Raw genomic sequence first — 21,433 nt, 5'->3', positions numbered from 1 at the left:
ACCTTGCTATAGAAAAATTTGTGTCAACTGCACTGATGGGAATAAACACAACATGTAACTCTATTTGCCTTGTCCCATTAAATATATCTTCAAGAAAACTCAAATGTAAGAATCCGCAAAACATAATTTCCATTTCTATCATTGCTGAGTCTCCTAATAACTAGTGCTGTGACAAATGTTCACTCATTTCAACATTGAAGTAGTATTTTCAAAGCAATCAGAAGCATATCCTTAAAAAGTCTTAAATGTGCACGTGGTCATCTTTTTTTGAAGCTGGCATTGTTTCCTCTATCCTTTTTAGGAACATTGCAACTTAGGGCTTCCTTTTCTTTCCTAGAGTGATCCTAGCAAATCAGGGATCAAACCAACACCTTGTGAACTATTAAATTTGCCTATGCGCTTATGTTAAAATGGAGAAACAAAAATGGATTCAGAGTGAAGGCAATATTTCCTGGAGTGGTCACATGGGTGACCCTAACCAATTAGAGATCTTGTAGTGAATCTGATGACATACATTATATGCACAGTGCTTCAGACACTTCAATCATACAATCTACTGTACTCTGCTTTACAAAGGGAAAACTCACATTCATTGTTCTGCCTGCCTTTGTTTCTGGCCTCACCACTCAGGAAGGTTGCCAAAAAGAAAATGCAGCCCCTTGGGCTGAAGAGGTTTCCCCCCCCTCTTGGAAACCAACTGTTATGCTGCATGGCATCTGCCTTTATTGCCATGCCCTGAGGACAACTAAGCACCCACACTCAAGTTTGATTGTCTCTCCATAATACAGTTTCTCTAACTATCTTCTCTCCCACTGTCCACTAGAAGGCACTTCTCTGTAACTTGGTCCTGGGCCATGCTGATACAGTTAAGGCCCAAACTAACTTTCATAATCTTGAGAGCTATGCCAGAAACCACATTCAGAACTGGCACGAACTGTGCATGCTATCCATCCTAAGATAGGAACTAGCTTTCAGAGTGCATGGGTTTGACAACTATGGTGCCTGTGCGAACAACTATTGGGTTGTTTATTATTGGTTGTGAAATGTCACAACCATTGCTCAAGTTACAAGCTGCATATGCATGCACCTCCATTAACTGCAAACTGAATACAATATCAATATTACTTTCCACTGCAGCTGATTTTCATAGAGTTATCCTATTCAAGTACCAGCTAGGTTCAGACACGCTTTCAACAAACTTTACCCCAATAGTCAGTTGAAGAGTCTACATATACCACTGTCAGGACAATATTCAAAATCAACCCTTAACACACCAAGAATTACTAGCTGCCCTTAACACACCAAGAATTACTAGCTTGGATGGAATAACTTTATAACATTGTTTTGAATAAATTTCAAATGAATCCCCAATTCACTGACCATTGCTAAATATGGCTGATCAACTGTAATTAACAGTGTGATCTTATACATGCCTATTCAGAAGCATATACCACTGAATACAGTAGGTGAGCATGTATAAAAGATTGCAGCCTAAACCTTTCTTACTGCAAATGGAAACAAAAAAGAGAAGCAGATACAGAAAGAGAGAAAAAGGAAGGGTGGTGATAACCTCAGGAGAAGAAACAAGGCTTTTCTGTGTAAAAGACTCCATGATTAAGGCAGCTCCATGCTCAGATGACAGATCCTCTGGAGAATCCTCTTCTGACATCTATTTCAGCAGGGGAAACCCAAGACCCCAAGGCAGAGAAAGAGGCAGAGAAAGAAAGAGAGAGACAAAGAGAAAGAGTGAGAAAGAGAGAAATAAGTAGTAGAAGAAGAGACAATGAGAGACAGAGAGACAGTAAATAAAGTATGGAGAATACACTCCATTCCTAGAGCTTTCACTTTCATCTTCCACTTTTACCTGACAACTTTTCCAGCATGAAAACACCCTATCCTTCAGCTTCCATCATTTCCGTGTCAATGACAATAACAACGAGCTAATGAACGCTACTTCTATCTCCTATAACACCGGAAGACAAAGAGATCCACCTTGCTTCCATCATAAAGGTTTCAGCTCAGTTCCAGACAGATCTTGCTCAATGCACAACCTTTGATCTAGGAATATTCGGCAAACTATGAGCCTAACTAGATGTGATGGGTGCACTCATGGTTGTTTATTCCATGTCTACTACATTCACAGACAGAACAGATGGGGTGTCCAATTTTACTATCAAAAGTGGCATGCAGTAAGAAGAGTTCAGCCTTCCTCCTCCTCATATGCCTTTGCTTCAGACACCTTTGTGCCTAGGCTGCTTTACATTCCTTTTATTGGAGCTGAGTTGTGAGCAAAATTGTTCTCAGCAATGGAGTGTGTGTGGAGAAGTAAGTGGGGAAGGACTCAGTTCTCCTCATCTACGCCTCTGTTTTGATGTAGAAGCAAGACCTCCATCCCACCTTATGTGCAAACAGGACAGACGTATAATGACAAACCTGGCTGCCTCCATCAATTTGGTCCTACCGCTTTCAGCCTCCATTTGCTTGTACCTTTGCCCAGAAACCACTGTTTTAAAGTACCAAGAAGCAGAATGCACACCACACTAACACTCAAACCACATAGTGGTGGGTGATCCATGTCCCAACCATAAAGGCTGGAGAGAATTCAAATGCAGTAGATGCCACATAGCCCCTGATCAGACTGATTCTGTTATGCTGTGAGCAGATAAAGTATCAAGTATGAAGCCACACAGAACAGATGCATAGCCCTGATATGCAACAGACAAAACCTTCATAAAATTAGAGCAAAACAAACCTCGTTGGCCTTCTCTGGGGTTCCCCTTGGTGTCTCATCCTCATGTTTGGGCGAGGAAGAGGCAGGCGAGGAAGGCAGCCTCCTATCCCGGTCCCTGTGCACGAGTTTGCTGTTAGGTTCCTTCAGGGTCCTCTTCAACTCATTGATGCTGGCCTGGTGCTTTAGCAAAACATCTTCCGGTTTGTCTAAAAACTTTTGGAGGGAGAGGGGAAGGTAACTACTGAGGTGAGGATTAGAGGAAGGAACATGAGTGGGACGAGTGATCTTTTCCGAGGTGGAAGCTTCACTGAGTTTAGAACCTCAGAGGCTGTATCCTCTGTAAAGTGAAATCTCCACTGCAATGGAGACTTTTAATTTTCATGAAACCACAGCTTAGGATGACAGTTAGGGCTAAAAGACTGGCCCTGCCACTGAACTTAATCAAGCATGGTCCTGTTTTCCTTGAAGAAAAGTCACCCTGGTCAAAGAGATTCCATTTTCCAACCCTTTTGTGTAAACTTTATGGTAATCTATAGCAGAATTCTCTTTCTTGACTCCCACAGGCCTAGATTTTATTTTATTGGAATGTTAGTCATTCTAGGGTCAACAGCTTAAGGAGCCAAGAGACAGATCTGTTTCTGTCCAGTGTTTCCAATCTTGTATGGCAATTTCCACTCGATATCCTTAGGAACATCAAGTCTGCAACTGAAAAAGCTGAAGATTTAAAATCTGAACTAGGAGCCAGATATAGGCTATTTCAAATAGTAAAAAAAGATGAAAACAGGGCTCTAGGTTTGGTATAAAATCAAGTGGGTTCAGGGCCAGAATTATACGACTAAGTCATCCCCTTTTTATAAAGTTTTTACTGTGGTTAAGTTGAGTTCCACCCTGTTGGATTGTGCAAACTGTTTCAAAGAGAGGAAGACCATAAATATGTGTGCCCAACTCAAATAAGAATTTAGGTCCTGTTCCGTACCTGTGATATTCTTCTCTGATGAAAGTCTCCCCTCCCTGTATTTCCAGATTCCACAGAGATGCCACAAAAACCAGTCATCAGCTCTAAGTCCCTTCAAAGCAGAGCAGCATTTCCCAAACTTTTTACAATCAAAGGACATTTTTCTTCAGAAATAAAATTGGAGTCACACTGAAAGTTTTCTGTTCTGTCTTAAGACTAAAAATAACTGGGAGTGCACTTCTTGTGCTTCTGTTTGAGTCACTGTTCTGGGTGTCACTCCCAACTACAAAGAAGCACGCCAAGAACAGTTATTTATATTCAGTGAAATCCTATGCATTTCTACTCAGAAGGAAGCCCTAATGATTTCAGTGGCACTTGCTCCCAGATAAGCGTGCAAAGAGTTGCAGCTGAAGATATGCAACTTTTGAGGATGAGTAATTCTGCTGTCTATGAACTAGGAGAGATTGAATGATTAAACCATCTCCAATGCTGAAATTCGGCAGAAGTATTTTGCCTGCTGTGGAGACTGAGTGCTTTGGGGCTTTCTATAGGCATCTGACCACTGTGAGAACAGGATAGTGGACCAGAAGGCCCTTAGACCTGATCCAGCAGGGCTCATCTTGTGTTTTTAAAAAGGCAAGGCAATAATAGCTAGGCATGCAGTCTCCTTTGTGAGTGGGCAATTAAAAGGACCCTTTAATTGGTATCCTGCGCCAGACTAGCAGTCCTCTTCTGCCATGCTAAAGAACATATTTGGGGAATGACTGCCCCAGAGGCTGAGAAACTAAGAACTGGAAGTGTGAGCATCTCTGAATCAGTTTGCCCCTTGCCCCATTCATGTACCGGTGAGGTTGTAAATAAGGACCATAAAAGGGTTGCAATATGGAGCATGCAGAAGTAATGGATGGTAAAACAACACAAAGGGAACAATAGCCGGCACTGAAGATCAGGTGCTTGGAGAATTTGTGTGTCTGTGTGGATGGATGAACAGCCAGGCAGGAAATCAGTAGCTGATACACCTTGGCTGTCTTGGGAAACTAAAACTGTAGCATGATGACAACATTAGTATGCAGTGACAGCATTTCATTCTGACTGTGGTTTGCTTTCCAGTTTTGATTCTAGAGCCTGATTCAAGCCTGCTAAAAATAAATCAGCCAAAACCATCATCATGGGATTCAGGCTAATTTGAATGGAAACCCTATAGTTCTTCTCTGAAGGGGGAAAAGGTTGAGGAACAACTCTGCATAGTTGGAGAAATCTGCAAATAATAAGCTGTGTGGAAAGAAAGAGCCTTAACCTTCTTCTTCACAGCCTGTGCAAGATACTTTAACAGCCTGGCTGTTTATTTTTAATTCACCTATCAAATGTCACTCAAGTTCATCATCCAAAGAAAAAAACTGAGGGCAACTTGGTTACATTGCTTTCTACTGACTGGCAGCTTAGCAAGGTGACCAGGTGAAAGCTCCAATTTCAGTTCTATCCTAACCTGCACAAACTTCAATGGTGCAGATCTTCTGACCTGCCACTGAGTGGTGTACATTCTTGTCATAACTATTTCTGCCTCTGAAATACCTGTTTCCTACCTGAGGACATCAGGGCCGGAAAATGGAAAGAGAGACAATGGGATACTAAGAAAACACAGGAAAGTGTCAGTTGGGTATTAAAATATGGATGATTTCCTAGGAAGCAAGTAGCTGAAGTGACCTGGCTACTGCTTGCAAGGAGGGCTACTTGTGGAATAAAAGATGCTTCCAGTCTGAATACATCTTGTATCCCAGTAAACAGGGGCACAATCAGTGTGGTTGGCATGTTTAAAAGAGGATGAGCACTAGGATGCACTGATGAGGCGTTAAGACATTCCAGAAAGAGAATACCTCCTGCTTGTGCCTTGGGGTGGTTTCTTGTTCCGGCTGGCAGCAAAAAGAAGGGGGAGGGAAGGAACTAGCAGAGTCAGTCAAGGGAACTCATAGAACACACATTATACTGAGGTTATAACTCAGGAGCCAAGAAAAATATCATCTGTAATGCCATGTGGTTTCAGCATGGAGTTGTCAGCATTGGAAAGGGCTCTCTATGGTGTAGCCTTTTTCTCTGCAAATGAGGAAACCAGGAATGGTTTGTGCCATAAAAATCTACTGATGAAAATTTGGGAAATGGAGAAGGTCAGAGGAAATCACAAGGGCAGATTATTATTTGTTAAATAATGAATTAAATCCCATTTCATATATTATGAGCTGAGCCCCAAATCCCTGAGAATTCAAGGTTAAAAATATGTCGGCTGTTGCCGTTAGCCAGCCTTCCTTGCTTCCACTATTTATGCCAAGCAAAGCTACCCTTGTGAAAGGGGTATGGAGCTGGGAGGGCTCACTAGAAATAGAAAAGGACCTATAAGCTCCATCCATTCATGGGGTGGGGAACAGCTTGATTTGAAAAGCCCGATTCTGAATTGAGATGAAGGGAGTTTGCTCCTCACTTAATTCATCCCTTAATTCAAAGAGTAGGGGCCAGGGGGCAGATAGGGCAGAAACCTCCCTTCAGGGGCAGATCTCCCAAAGCCTGGATGTAGATTTTGTACCTTTAGCTCCTTGATTTTTGTTGGGGTGGTCACCTCTTCATCCTCGGTCTCGGACCGCGTTCTTCCTCCATACCTGCTGTCTTCGTCTCTCCTGTCTGACTCTGTTCCTCCATCGTGATTCTCGCTGACTGAAGCTGGGCGAGAGAATTCTGCGCAGAAAAGAGAGAGGAACGGAGGAGCCCTATTTTGTCCCATTGAGTCCAGCCAAAAGCAAGAGCAGATTAGTTCTGCACAGGCTACTGTACCTGCTTTTTAATACTAGAAACAATGTAATCTCAATATTTAAAAAAGGTGCAGAGCTCCCCTTTCCCTTGGTGGGGACACCCCACAGGCTCGTGATCCAACACTGCTATAAAATCAGCTCTGGGATTCAAGTCTTATTTTGATCTTTGTTTTCCTGAGATTCCTTGGGTCAAGTCCTTGACAACCCAAAAACATCACCACTCATCTGCATTGGGGCTGATCATCTCTTGCTTAGCACACTGTATAATAAGTGGCTTACTTTATGCTACATCTATAGAGGAATTATCCACCTAAAGTTTACAGCATGTTACACCCTGAAAGAGAACTTCATGAAAATGCTTTACTGTTGGTATCTAACTCCATCAAAGTTGGCAAAAATGTACAGAACAAGGTCAAGCATTTGTTGGAGATGTAGAGAGGCAGAGGGTACGATGATACACATGTGGTGGAATTGTAGGAAAATAAGGGAATTTGGGGACATAATATATAATGAGCTAAAAAAGATGTTTAAAATCTCTTTTGGGGAAAAACCCTGAAGCCTTTCTACTGGGTATAACAGGTATGGACATTCCCAAAAATATGAGGAAGATCTTCCTATATGCAACTGTGGCAGCAAGAATTTTAGTAGCCAGAAATTGGAAAGGAGATTCCATCCCGACCAAAGTGGATTGGCAGACAAAATTATTAGAATTTACAGAATTATCAAAGATGACAGGAAGAATCAGAGATAATACAGACCAAATGTTTATTAGAGAGTGGGGTATTTACATAAAATATCTTAAACAGCATTGTAAAAATGTGAATTCTCTGACAGGTTTAGAATGACCCCTGCAGAAACATAGAAAATCTTATAAAAACAGAGATATGGGAAAGGATTGGAATGATAACGAAGTGTGTTACATAAAAGAAACCTGGGACCCCCGATGGTGTGACTGGAAGTCATAATAGAAGTTGTGTTGTAAGAAATTTATTTACTCTTTGCAATTTGTATATCCTTTGGTTTTTCGTTTGCTGACTTTTTTCTTTCTTTTTTAAAACTAATAGAGCAATTAAAAACAGAGGGTGCTATATAAGGAAGGCAGAAGAGGAGGCATATCACCTGCTCTCCCATATTGTGGATCTATTCCTCAGGAATGCGTCTATCTCTGGTCAGCTCACTGTTTCTACATAGTGACTTATTATATATTAGCCCCATGAAGTAAGAATGCATTGCTAACCCCTTTGCTTAAAATTAATGGGGCAACTGCTTAACCAATGTTGATCACTTTGCTATAGTTACTATAAAATATATATAAAGCAAGTGCAGTAAGCGCAGTCGAAAAGTGCTGCTTTTTGCATTCTGATCTTAAAACATCCAAGAGCTGTTCAAATCTTGCTGAGAATCTTGCTACCAACCTCCCAAAATCATAAATGGAGCTCCTGTCACCCACTTTTTTTAGTAGCTTCTAGGTTTACAATAATGCAGGGGGACAATGCAACATGGCAGAAATGTGGTGAACAAGACCACTCCATTGTTGTAGTTCCTCATCCTCTATGGCACAGAATTCCCTTTCTAGGGCAGTTTTTCACTTCTGCTCTCTGCTTCTCTGTTTCTTCAAGAAGAGAAGCTGAGTTGCCTTGGGGAACATAATATTTCCAACAACAATATCTCATGTCCAGAAGTTGCAGGCGGCAGCTCAGGTGAAGTGAAAGGGCTAATGGAATCATCTGCTTCTTCATTGCTGAGTCCCTATTTTAAACAAGTCCTAAAGTAGGGAAATTCATCCTCCCAGAGCAAATGAGCTTGGTGGTTTAGACCACAGAGCCACCAACTCCCTTTACCTACCTTCTTAAGTTCATAACGTGATACACCCCTATGAGTGATGCTGTTGTGCATGTGTGTGCATCTGTATGTACATATGAGTATTTTTTTCTGCTATAACCAACAGCTTTTTGCACATTTGAAAGAAAAATTTCCTTAAAAGCAATGGTCCCCAGACTAAGGGCCACCAATACTTTTCTCCTTGTTTGGGTGCCACTGATAAGCATAATCTTCTCCATGGGAGCCAAAATCCTTGCCCCATTTTGGGAAGCCTGGCAACCCACCCAAGGGACTCCTATGAACCATTGCTGGAAAAAACTGCTCTTGAGCCCAACACAGCAAGGAATAGTAAACTTGCTCCGCTAGCCCACAACCACCCATCACCCCAGTCGATGCCCCCATCCTTTGAACATTAGCCTTCCCATGCCCACCAGTGAACCAATCTCCCTCCCCCTCCCCAATTTGGGGCATACCTCCATCGAGGCTGCGAGACATGGTGTACCGTTTGCTGGAGGAGCGCTCGAAGTAGGGGGCAGGACGATCGATCAGGGCGCTGGCCTGTCGCGTTTGAGCCTGTGTTCGCCCACTGTAGCGGAACTTAGAGCCCATGACTAGGAAGCCCTTTGGGGGAGGCTCCGGGGACACTAACCTGCAGAAGGGGAGGAGGAGGAGGGAAAACATTGTAATGGATTAGTAGCCCGCTCAGCAATAGGATGCAAAGTACCAGCTCTGAGACAAAGGAAAGCAGGCAGCAGTGGCAACATCTCAAAGTTTGCAGATTTTATGCTGTGAACTGCTCCGAGATCTTTGGATGAAGGGAGGTATACAAATTCAAGAAATATAAATGAAATATATTCATATTTATATATTTATATTATGTTTCATTATGATATTATGATCAAATATGTTTAGCCAGAGGTAGCTTACAATCAGCCTCAAGGTTGTGAGTTGCACTGTCTGTCATACAGGGTTCTAAACATGGAAATCTAATGTCAAGTAATTGTTTACTTAATTACTCTTTCCAGGACAAGTACCATTAGATGAAATTTGTGGCTTCATGTGCAGACATCATGCATGCATCCCCCCACCAAAAATTTTCAAGGTGCTCATCCAGTCAACAGATTAAAAGGTAAAGGTAAACGGACCCCTGACCATTAGGTCCAGTTATGGCTGACTCTGGGGTTGCAGCGCTCATCTCGCTTTATTGGCCGAGGGAGCTGGCATACAGCTTCCGGGTCATGTGGCCAGCATGACTAAGCCGCTTCTGGCAAACCAGAGCAGCACACAGAAACGCTGTTTACCTTCCCGCTGGGAAGGTATCTACTTTATCTACTTGCACTTTAATGTGCTTTTGAACCGCTAGGTTGGCAGGAGCAGGGACCGAGCAATGGGAGCTCACCCCGTTGCGGGATTTGAACCGCCAACCTTCTGATCGGCAAGTCCTAGGCTCTGTGGTTTAACCCACAGCACCACCCGTGTCCCTAGCCAACAGATTACCATTCATCAATAAACAGTGATTCTTACTTGCCAGAACAACCTTCTGCAAGTTATTAATGTAGCTATGTGCTCCTTCAAACCATGGTTTAATCGGACTTTGATGCCCTAATTTTGAAGAAAGAACATTTTACTTGCCCTGGTGATGTAGCAAGTGAGATTGATCTGAAGGTCCCTTGACTGTGACAATCTGAAACTTTGATGTATCTGTGTTCTGTGCTGCCTTGCTAAACATTTTGATTTATTCTACACATTAAGCAGAGTCGAGTGATAGATTTCTGGACTGTGCTCCACAATACAGGGAAAGGTTGCATTTATTTAATGTCCCTGCATGTCAAATGCTCCCTATTTTATAATAAACCTACATATTCGAGAGTATGCAACATTAAACGTTTCTCTTGGATGTGCAAGTTTTATGAGTCTCCTTTCCTGCAGTTGCAACTACTACAGTCCAGAATTCTACCCCATTAGATTGACAAGTCCTTCTGTGTAAAGTGTAGAATGGCTCTTATGTTTCAAGGCAAGGCAGCTATGCGCTCTCAGTTTCCTAGATCTCCACTACTCATTTGAAACTATGTGCTTCCCCGCCTGAAGCATCTCTTGTACCTTTCACCCCAAAGAAACTGTTTTCAATGTTCACTTGCTGACACACACACACACACACACACACACACACCCTATACATAAAAGAGTTGTTTGGATTTGCAACCTTTTCATGGCACTACAAAACACCAATGTTGGGCATCTCCATCACCCTGCAATGGGATCACTCTTGATATGCGTACAAATGTGTTTTTGGGGAAAGTAACATTTAAAAAACCAATAAAGAAGGCCTATTGAAAAAGAAAATATGGCAAGCACAGCGACTACATTTTTTAACGAATGCTGACATATTCCTGCAAAATGTGCCTGTAGCAGGCCAAACATCCAGGTCTTATCTTAATATGATGTCTCATTTAGTAATTGCATCTGAATCTCACCCCTCCTTCAAGGAGTTCACAATACTGAGGAATATCCCATTTCCTCCCCACAACAACTCTGTGAGGTAGGTTGGCTGGGGTGTTGTTAACTGGTCTGAAGGTCAATCATAGACTTATAGGGCTGGAAGGTACCTCAAGGGATATCCAATCCAACTCCATGCAACACAGAAAACTCAGTTAAAGCATCCATGATAGATGGGCATCCAACCTCTGCAAACCAGAGAGCTTTGTAACCAGGTAGCTCTACATGGGGCTACCTTTGAAGGGGACCTGGAAACTACAACTAATCCAGAATGAGGCAGCTAGACTAGGAGTGGCCGCCAAGACCCTGTAACACTGGTCCTGAAAGACCTACGTTGGCTCCCAGAACGTTTCCAAGCACAATTCAAAGTGTTGGTGCCTTTAAAGCCATGAACGGCCTTGGCCCAGTATAACTGAAGGAGCATCTCCACCCCCATCGTTCAGCCTGGGTACTGAGGTCTTCCTCCAAGGGTCTTCTGGCGGTTTCCTCACTGTGAGAAGTGAGGTTACAGGGAACCAGGCAGAGGGCCTTCTTGGTAGTGGCGCCCACCCTGTGAAACACCCTCCCATCAGATGTCAAGGAAATAAACAACTATCTGACTTTTAGAAGACATCTGAAGGCAGCCCTGTTTAGTGAAGTTTTTGATGTTTGATGTTTTATTCAATTTTTAATCTGTTGGGAGCTGCCCAAGGTGGCTGGGAAAACCCAACCGGATGGGCAAAGTATTATTAATAATAATAATAATCATCTTCTTCTTCTTCTTCTTCTTTGAATCCTACTTGGAACTTTCAATCCAAGCCCAGCACTCAATCCAACACCATACTGGCTTTTTTATATAAAATGGTTATGTTTTATGGCATATAAATCAAATCATCCATTATCACCTTTCTAGCCTACCTGAATGTCACAATTCTTCTGCTTTGGTGAACGAGCCAGTTGAAGAGCACTACATGCAGCTCTCTGGGGCACTTGGTTTTTCTAACCTTAACTAAATTTTTAAAACATTCTGCCTGCCAATGCCTAAGATGTTCCCATCATTTAGGATTAACTAAATCAGTGCAATCTGTAGAAAGTTAACCCGTGACGAAGAAGAGCTTCCGAGCCAACTCTCTCTTCTATGCGTTCCCCGAGGGCTTCCCTGGGATGTTAATGGCTGGAGTGCCAGAGGAGGGGCAGGGAGAGCAAAGTCATAACTAAGCAGGCAAGGAGCAAAGGCCACAGGTCTTATGCTGGAACATGTGTTGGTTTAGTGTGCAGCCATCTGCTGACGCAGCTCTTTGGGGAAAGATGTATTTACACTGCGGTAAATATATCCAGTTACTAGGCTATGTTATTATGACAACATCTGCTTCCAAACATCTGTTATTCTATTAGTGTGAATAAATGATTGGTAGGAAGACCTCAATGATTATTTATTTATTTATTTATTTATTTGGGGGTAGTTTTAAGAACTTTAAAACCATCCTGCACTGCAGGGGGTTGGACAAGTTGACCCTTGGATCCCTTCCACCTCGATTCTATGACTGTGACAATGGCAGGCCCACGTGCAGCAGAGAAGGGGATACAGAGACAACATCAGTGCGTGCAATGCAGTTGGGCTAAACCAGGAAGAAAAGAACACGCCTACCCCTGCTCTGCAAACACAGAAAAACTTAAGTGTGTATTTTGTGTGTGTGATGGTTCTCCACTTCAAACTTTTGTCCACTTGCCCCAGCCCTTGCCTAGAAGAGGAGAAACAAACCTATCGTGTTCAAGGCCTGGAAGGCACACCCAACTGGGTTCACTTAACTCCCCCTCCAATAGAATCCATTTCATAAGACTGGGAACAGAAAGCCATCTGCATACAGTGACGTCTCAAGTCAGGGTGTTATTAGACTGCTCTTCACTAATGCTCAAGGTTTTCCCCCAGTCACAGTCCTGATCCCTTATCATGTCCCCAGTTCCCATTTCTCCTGTCTCGAGTTTTGCCCAATGGTCTTATTGATTCTAGTTGACTTTATGACTCTGCCTTTTGATTGTGGCTTGGATTAATGGCTCTTGCCAGCTGCAGACTGAAGCCCTGCACTTGCATCTTTGCCAAATCCTCGTGTAAGCTGAATTCTGACATGGTGTCACTTCCCTGTATTGCTTTGTTATCAGCTAGATGCACGGACGGTTTATCCCCTGAAGCTCTCTAGTGCTCTTTCTCATGTGCTCTCCCACCCCACCTTGAAAGAAGAGGAAGTTTTGGCTTTGTGGATGTGCCCAATTTCGGAAGATTGTGAGGAGCACCGTATGCAATTTACGGATTCCTTGCGTTACGTGGAAGCCACACAATGTGACAAAGAAACCCACAGTCGGCCCTACTTGCTTTTTGTTGTCATCTGAACAAACAAACCTTCTAAATGCATCTAGGGATGTTCTGCCAGCTGCTCTGCAGTGAATGTTAAAGGGGAAAAGGATGTCACAGGAAATGTGCAGGGTAAACGATCTGGGACTATGTCTTGATGTATAAAACATTGGCCTGTCAGGATAGGAAATGTTTCAGAGGCAGACAAGTAGAAAACCTGCAAAGTGTGTGACCAGGAGCAGGGAAAGGTTGCCTCAAAGCCTTTGCTCCTTTAATAGAGCTCAGATGCCCCTGGCAAATGTTCCATCCATTGGAGATGGAGTAAAGGATGTGTATGGACAGCTGCCTAAGAAGCAGTAGCTTACAGAGTCATAACCAGTTCTGTTAGTCTCAAACAGTAAAGGCAGATCTGCATACATTTTCTTTTGCCAACGATAAGAAGAAGAAGAGTTTGGATTTGATATCCCGCCTTTCACTCCCTTTAAGGAGTCTCAAAGCGGCTAACATTCTCCTTTCCCTTCCTCCCCCACAACAAACACTCTGTGAGGTGAGTGGGGCTGAGAGACTTCAAAGAAGGGTGACTGGCCCAAGGTCACCCAGCAACTGCATGTGGAGGAGTGGAGACACGAACCCCATTCCCCAGATTACGAGACTACTGCTCTTAACCACTACACCACACTGGCTCTCGATAAGTAACTGTCAGGGCCCTGAAACACACTCCTGCCTACTAAATATCCTGGTTGGCCCATGCCTGGCACAGCTTACTCGTTTCCCAGATCATCCTACTGAGCAGAACTCTGAAAGTCTTCCTTTAACCGTGGGTGTTGAGATTATCAAGATGCTGAATTGAGCACCAGATACCCAATTCTGCCCATGATTTGAACATTCAACAGCTCAGATTGTAGTGATCTATTTATCTGAGCTGCGTTAATACTGGAGAAAGGAATGCAAACCATGCTATATATCAATTTCCACAAGCAGCACATGAAACCCATTCCCGTGAGTGGGAATTTATGACCGGAGATACTGCATGCATCTCTCCTTCACACACAAATGAAGCACAATGCACTCCTATGAGCTGTTAAAAGCTCATAGCAACAGCAGAACGTGACATATGAATTGACTCTTTGAATATTTACTGAAAAGATACAGATGAACAGCGGCTCATTGGACAGGTAAAATTCATGACCTCTCCCTTCTTGATTCATAGCTAGGGCTAGAATAAAAATGCATGCAAACTCAGAGGGCCTGGGTGGAACTATAATCTGGGAACTAGCAACACCAAGTCAAGAAAACGATTTTTGCCTTCAAGAGAATTCTAAACCTAGTTGAAGTCTTACAGAACACAGAACACACAAAGCTCATTTCTCCCTCTATCTTGCCCTACCCTGTAAACTGTCTCAGCTACCACTATGCTTCATATTCTACAGCTGGAAACAAGATCACTGTAATAAGGCAACACCAACCATGCTGTAAGCTGCAAGGCTGAGGTTTTCTTTTTTAAGAAACCAGAGATTCATATCTGGGAATCCTCAAATTACCACTCCACAGTAAAGATCTGGCAGGGACTCTGTTCTACAGGTTGCTTCCTGCTCAAAAACATATTTAGATTTCCGGGTGGGTGGCAATATATCTTTATCTGAATTTATTTTCACAACAACCTTGTGAAACAGGCTAGACTGAGCGAGAAAGGATCCCTAAGCCTTTCAATCTTATCTGTAGCACCTCCTTATAGAGGACAAAGCCTTCATGATCCCCACCCCCCGCCCCGGTCTCACCTGAAGAACGTGTGGTGCTCAATGCAAACTTTCCAGAGTCTCTTGGCCGAGCGGTGGTTGGGCAGCTTGAAGCCAATAGTACTCTCAAACTGCTCATACTGAAATTGCAGGGAACAAAGAACAGACATTATGACCAAGAATCAAGTCAGCCCTTACCAACCCCCCTGAGGGAATGATGGAGAGAGAGAGAGGGAGGAAGGTAGGTGCCAGCAAAGATGAAATGAAGGTCTGCTCCAGTAGAACAGTCAGTCTCCTGTTTTCCCACCAGGGTCAAGTTACATCAACCATCAGCTTCTGCTCCAGTGAGGCTGGTGGTTGGGATCAGTTTTTGAACATGTGGTTCTTGGTGTATTTTGGCCACTCTAAGAACAGGATGCTGGGCCTTTGGTCTGATCCAATAGGACTTTTCTCATGTTCTTAAAACAGATCTTTCCAACTCCAGAATCCACAAACTCAGTTGTGAGTGTGACTGCCCTTCCCATCCTACCCCCTGGTTGCTCCTGTTATGGACACCCAGCAAAAAGATCCCTTTCCTTTCTCTGGGTTCTCTGCAAACTGCAGAAAACTCAAAGGATGGGGCACTCAAGGGCATGTGTTTAAAAATGCCTAGCGAACTTTTCCTATTCAACATGGGCTAAGACTGGAGACATAGAGTGCATGTGGAAATGGGTTCTGGGGCACACTTTGCATGGCCAACTCTGCTTCCCATCTACAGACCCAGTGTTCACATGTTCGGGCAAATGTGAGCAAAGAAACTGAGAGACAGAATCTTCCCATCTGGCACTTGGCTTCAAATAAAACAGAAATGGTGAGCATCCTTCTCATTCTCCTGCTTCTCCAAAGTTTGTTTCAAAGTGAAATATATATCCCTTCTTTGGTAGAGGACTCAAGAGAGGGGACAAATCAGTGGCAACCAGAAATAATTGTTGGCCATTATGTCAATGCCAAGTCTATGGACCTGCTGAACACTCATTACCCAGATGAGGAAACTCGTGTTTCTAATGTTCAGCTTCTCCCCAGGAATTGACTGTCTGCTAAAGAGTGAACTTTTTTCTTTCTTTTGGACAGGGGACACTTGGGACACTTACCTCACCAGGTCGAATTTTGATGTAGAAATTACTCCTCTTGTATGAAATCTTGAGGATCTTGGGCCAGGCAAAACGGTTTATCCTCAGCCTGTCCCTATAAATGAGAAGGCCGTTGGCACAAACACCTAGCATGATGTCAATGCCTTCTGAATCCTGCGCAAGAGCCAAAGCAGAAAACAAGAGACAGAAAGAAAGAGAGGTATTAGCACATACGAAAACCCATCAGTGCAAAGTCAGGTATTCAGAGCAAATCCTCAAACCCTGCTGGTAAGTGCCAAGATATTATTTTAAACTGGTCAAGGATGTGAAAGCAGGGAAGGAGCAAGAGCAGGTTAACACACCACCCTCCTAAATTCCAAGTGGGTCACTTGTCTGCCTTCATCCCCATCTAACTCATATAGACGGGACATTGGTGGCACTGTGGTCTAAACCACAGAGCCTAGGGCTTGCCAATCAAAAGGTCGGCGGTTCGAATCCCTGCAACGGGGTGAGCTCCCGTTGCTCGGTCCCTGCTCCTGCCAACCTAGTAGTTCAAAAGCATGTCAAAGTGCAAGTAGATAAATAGGTACCGCTCCAGCGGGATGGTAAACGGTATTTCCGTGCGCTGCTCTGGTCCGCCAGAAGAGGCTTAGTCATGCTGGCCACATGACCCGGAAGCTATACACCAGCTCCCTCGGCCAATAAAGCAAGATGAGCGCCGCAATCCCAGAGTTGTCAGCGACGGGACCTAATGGTCAGGGGTCCCTTTACCTTTAACTCATATAAAAACAATTTCAGAACTTGAAAGAGATCATCTGACCAGCCACAACTTTAGGAATATGGTCCCTACTGGTGAGCCACACCTCCAATTCCAACTCCAGATAAAGGAGATCTTCCTGGTTTAGGCCTGAGAACAGGGCGTTACTAGGGGGAGCATCATGGAATGCCGTTCTTATTGGAAAGACCATCAGGAATTTTGCTTTAGGAAAGCAGGCACACTAAGAGTGCACGGCACTGCACGCCTTCTGTGATTCTCTATGCTTGCAAAAACAGGCTGCAGCATAGCGTGGATACTTCTTTTCCCCAAGCTAATGTTTCCTAAGCAGGCAAAAGTTGTCTGCCTAAGTATTTAAGACACAACAGCAGAGGATGCTTCACTGGTGAAAAAGGACTGCAGTGACTGAGGCACCACAGCCAAGGTTTAAAGGTGTATTCCCCATTAGGGGATTCTTGTGGGGAGCATATTGCACTAATCTCATAAAATGAGCTTCCTGATCTTGGGAAAAGTCCTGACCAGCAGCACAAGCCTGCCAACAGCATTTGCTTGCAACATCTATTTATTACAAAGGGGGTGGGGGTGTTGGAAGCATCCTCCCATGTGCTCTAACCCATAGACAATTTTGACGCTAGGGGACAGCAGAGTGCTGTTCAGACTGCTATCTGGAAACCAGCAGGCTCCCAGAGTTGTGGGTCATGATTTAGAGAGCTGTTGTAATCAGAGGGATCAGATATGTGGCTTGAATTTCAGTGCCCTCTGTCTTCTTGAGGCTCCTCCGCCTCTTTGAGCACACCAGGAAGTTTGCTAGAGAGCAGGCAGGTGAGATTTTTCTGCATTCAATTAGCTCTGGCTTTTAAGGGATTAACTTCACCGCATCAAATGGGTTGCTGCTTGTAAAGCATGAAACTGTTCTAGCTGGAGAGGCCAAAACTTGCTGTCCTAGCAGCCAGATCATGCATGGATATGGAAGAAGTGAAAAGTTGTGAAGGTAAGAAATACAGGAAACAGAGACAGGAGAACAGAAAAAATGGTAAGAAATACGGGAAACAGAGACAGGAGAACAGAAAAAATGGATGGAATTTTAACTGTGTTAGGAGAAAGGAGAAAACATGTAGGAAACTACAGGTAGATGACTACTAAATAGGCGTGTGTGTGGACCACTGAATAGGCGTGTGTGTGTGTGTGTGTGTGTGTGTGTGTGTGTGTGTGTGTGTGTACCAAGAATCTTGTTGTGTGCTTTTCCTTAAACACACACACACACACAACCTGCAAAAACTATGGAGTAATCAGCTTCCATGGAATAAAATCTCCACCTTCCACTTGTTACAGAAAAGGTCCCACGATATGGCCGCATGGTACCTTAAAGTTTTGGGTTTTGGTTTTGGTTTTTGTTTTTAAAGACAGCTCCAATCTTAAACATTTGACAGTTTGTATTAATCTGCGTCACCAAGATGTTTTCTGATAGGGAAAAAAAATGATGGCAGTGCCTCATCTTATTAGATGAGTCCTAGGAAAATTCGCACCACTAAACTGATGCATCCTGTGCACTGGTGCAGAGTTTGGCCAGGGGTGAAGAGATGATGCGGCAATTTCTTCAGGGCATGCAACCCAACCCATTCTGAGGGCTTCTTCACACACTACAGGTCTGCCGTACCTTGGCATGATGCAGGTCAACTCCATACATGGAAAGCTTCTTGGCATTCTCCAGGAAGTGAATTTCTGCCTCTCCAGGTGTCATGCCCCTTTGAAAGGAAAGGGAGAAACGGCAGAAGTGTAAACCATCAGCTCCTGACAGCTGGGCAAAATGCTGGTATTTCCTTCACTGGGCTTTTACAAGACAGGGGCAGAAAGAAATAGATTGCACAGTGCTATCTGCTCTCAAACAACTGTCAGAGAACCCGTTTCCCAGGTCTTGCTTGTTCTCAGGACAGAAGGACAGAAACATACTCACCGGTAAGTCTTATGCAGCTCCATGATACGCTCTTCCAGCTCCCTAGTTTGGTTTGGAGCAAAACGAAGCTCACCAACGTAATTGCCCACGTGCTCCTCGACGTCATAATCTCCCAGTTCAGCTTGTACAGCATAGGAGCCCAGTAATGCATGCGTAACGAAGGAACATGGGAGACGCCCACTGATGATGTCTGCTCGGAGCTGCAGGCACAGGTAGTATCTAGGGTGGGGAGGGAGTCAAGCAGTTGGGACAGCCGTGAGAAAAGCAAGCAGGAAATCAGGAACTTCCTTGCAGTCATTTAATAAGGGGTGGGCCGTGTTTACTTCTTAATACAGCAAGCCATTTGTTAGTCACCAAGCCAAACACAGCCCGCCATTGGGGCAAGGGTGGCTAACTTGAAGCCCTCCAGGTATCACTGAGCTACAACTCCCATCGGCCCCCTGCCAACACTGGCAACAGCAAGGAATCCTGAGAGTTAGCTGCCCCTGCACTAGAGGGTTTTCAGACCTCATAATTTGGTTGCTGTCTGGGATTGCAGTCATAATTTTTAATCTGAAGGCATTTAATACGTGGAAAACTTCTAGGTGCAAAAGGGGTATCTGGCCCACCAAGCCAGGCACAGCTTAATGAACATCCAGTTTATTAGTAGTCCAAAACATCTGGAGGGCATCAGCTTGTGGAAGGCTGCCTAAAATCAATTCCTTCCTTCCGGAAGAAGATATTAGGTTGCATCCTTCCAGTGGCCAGTATAAGCAGTGGGGATGGAAGCTGAGGAACGGTTGTGCTATTCTGTTGCTTTTGATTTTGGAGGCAAGTCCTAGGACCTTTAAAGCCCTAAACAGCTTTGGTCCAGTATACCTGAAGGGGCGTCTCTACCCCCACCATTCAGCCTGGACACTGAGGTCCAGCTATGAGGGCCTTCTGGCAGTTCCCTCACTGTGAGAAGTGAAGCTACAGGGAACCAGGCAGAGGGCTTTCTCGGTAGTGGCACCCGCCCTGTAGATGTCATCAGATGTCAAGGAAATAAACAACTGTCTGACTTTTAGAAGACATCTGAAGGCAGCCCTGTTTAGGGAGGTTTTTAATGTTTGGTGTTTTATTGTGCTTTTAATATTCTGTTGGGAGCCACCCAGAGTGGCTGGAGAAACCCAGCCAGATGGGTGGGGGTTTATTTATTTATTTATTTATTTATTTATTTATTTATTTATTTATTTTTGTTGTTGTTGTTGTTGTTATAATATAGGACCATTCTCCAGTAGTGATCACCTTTCTCAGTCATCACCAGCGGAAGTCAGCTTGATGTCAAAATGAGTGGCAGCGGTGGGTGGTTGAGGCTTGGGGTGTGTGTGTGTTCAGCTCAACACATTCCATTGCTTAAGAGGGAAATATATAGCTTTGACTCACCTCGTGATGTCCTCTGTGAGCTGGGCAGGGTCTGGTGGGTAAAACTTGACAGTGAAGGCAAAGTTCCAGGGGCCACCTATGTAATGGAGAGATGGAGAAAGGGGAAAATATGATGGAGTAGACATACTCAGGTGAGGTATCCTTTCCTTTGTCTCTCACACTTGCACTCATCTCCGATTCCCGCTTCCGTGAATCCGACCGCCTCACACTGCCTCCCGCCTGCTATGCAAGGAAACTATTAATGTGCCTCAAAAAAGACAAACTCCTCAGAATCAGCAGGGATCTCTGCTTGACTGGATGTACACGGCTGAGGCACATGGCAGGGTGCGCTTGCCTGCTAAGACCTGCGACCCAGCAGAACAGCCTTCGCCACACAAGAGAGGCTACAACTTGCTGTTGCCATGGAAACAGGCTCCTGTCTCCCAGAGGGCCTGCTGTTTGGGAAAGACCTCCTGCGGTATCCGTGCAAACCGCTTGTGCAGCAAGACTACCCAATAGCTTGCTACTCAAGAAGCCAACTCCCAACGGAGGGCTTTCTCCTCCCCGTAAAATGAAAGGAGCATGGGAGCCAATATGACCAAGGGCCTATGTCCAATCACCACGCTCTCCTGCCTTTCTACATCAGGGCAGAGTGTGCCGCTTGCTTTACCTCAGCCTACCCCCAACCCCCAGCCATGGCCATGATGGCTGGGGCTGGTGCGAGTTGCAGTCCAAAAGGAACCAGGTTACAAAAGTGAATGTCCCCCACTGCTTGGTGCTCTTATCATATAATGTGTTTCATAAAATCATGAGGTTCTTCACTGCACTCCTTTCTTTCAATGATAGTTTACAGTTACTATTATTTCCACTCTGCAAAGAGTGACCAAAAGAGGGTGTCATGGTCGGTAACAATACTACTGTATTGGTATAGGCACACAACACTCTAGGCATAGTACAGTGGTGCCTCGCAAGACGAAATTAATTCATTCCACGAGTCTCTTCGTCTAGCGGTTTTTTCGTCTTGCGAAGCAAGCCCATTGACGGCTTAGCGGATTAGCGCTATTAGCGGCTTAGCGGCTTTTAGCGGCTTAGCAGCTTAGCGGATCAGCTGATAAGCGGCTTAGCGGCTTAGAAAGGGGGGGGGAACCCTGCAGGAACTCGCAAGACATTTTCGTCTTGCGAAGCAAGCCCATAGGGAAATTCGTTTTGCGAAGTGCCTCCAAAACGGAAAACCCTTTCATCTAGCGGGTTTTCCGTCTTGCGAGGCATTCATCTTGCAGGGCACCACTGTATAACACTTCATACAGGTGTCAGTGGCAACTGGAACGCTGGAGAATGTTAGATCC

At 44.3% G+C, this 21,433-nt stretch overlaps 1 protein-coding gene and 2 long non-coding RNA genes across 12 annotated transcripts in view; 2 read left to right on the top strand and 1 right to left on the bottom strand.

The window, feature by feature from the left end:
* LOC309345197 overlaps positions 1–9,440 on the top strand; it is a 44,733-nt gene extending 35,293 nt beyond the window's left edge. The window contains exon 3 of the long non-coding RNA XR_014158083.1: positions 9,337–9,440. This is a non-coding gene — a long non-coding RNA (uncharacterized lncRNA). The remainder of the gene's footprint in view (positions 1–9,336) is intronic.
* The window catches only part of EPB41L1 (erythrocyte membrane protein band 4.1 like 1), a 179,656-nt gene that overhangs the window by 16,874 nt on the left and 141,349 nt on the right, over positions 1–21,433 (bottom strand). For 5 of the 10 annotated variants that reach the window (XM_081867437.1, XM_081867443.1, XM_081867444.1 and 2 more), the window contains 10 exons: positions 20,109–20,184; positions 18,705–18,923; positions 18,408–18,495; positions 15,997–16,149; positions 14,909–15,006; positions 8,779–8,954; positions 6,262–6,410; positions 5,561–5,596; positions 2,753–2,944; positions 1,571–1,669 (listed from right to left, as the gene is read on the bottom strand). In XM_081867437.1, the coding sequence (XP_081723563.1) occupies positions 1,571–1,669; positions 2,753–2,944; positions 5,561–5,596; positions 6,262–6,410; positions 8,779–8,954; positions 14,909–15,006; positions 15,997–16,149; positions 18,408–18,495; positions 18,705–18,923; positions 20,109–20,184 (1,286 nt within the window). The remainder of the gene's footprint in view (positions 1–1,570; positions 1,670–2,752; positions 2,945–5,560; positions 5,597–6,261; positions 6,411–8,778; positions 8,955–14,908; positions 15,007–15,996; positions 16,150–18,407; positions 18,496–18,704; positions 18,924–20,108; positions 20,185–21,433) is intronic. The other 5 variants (XM_081867445.1, XM_081867438.1, XM_081867441.1 and 2 more) reach the window with 4 other exon arrangements.
* The window catches only part of LOC309345236, a 278,649-nt gene continuing 266,765 nt past the window's right edge, over positions 9,550–21,433 (top strand). The window contains exon 1 of the long non-coding RNA XR_014158128.1: positions 9,550–9,600. This is a non-coding gene — a long non-coding RNA (uncharacterized lncRNA). The remainder of the gene's footprint in view (positions 9,601–21,433) is intronic.

This window comes from Podarcis erhardii (genome assembly GCF_964252035.2).
Source record: "Podarcis erhardii genome assembly, chromosome: 6".
NCBI classification, from domain to species: Eukaryota; Metazoa; Chordata; class Lepidosauria; order Squamata; family Lacertidae; genus Podarcis; species Podarcis erhardii.
Note: the sequence above shows the minus strand (reverse complement) of the source record. Positions and strands in the feature narration are given on the sequence as shown.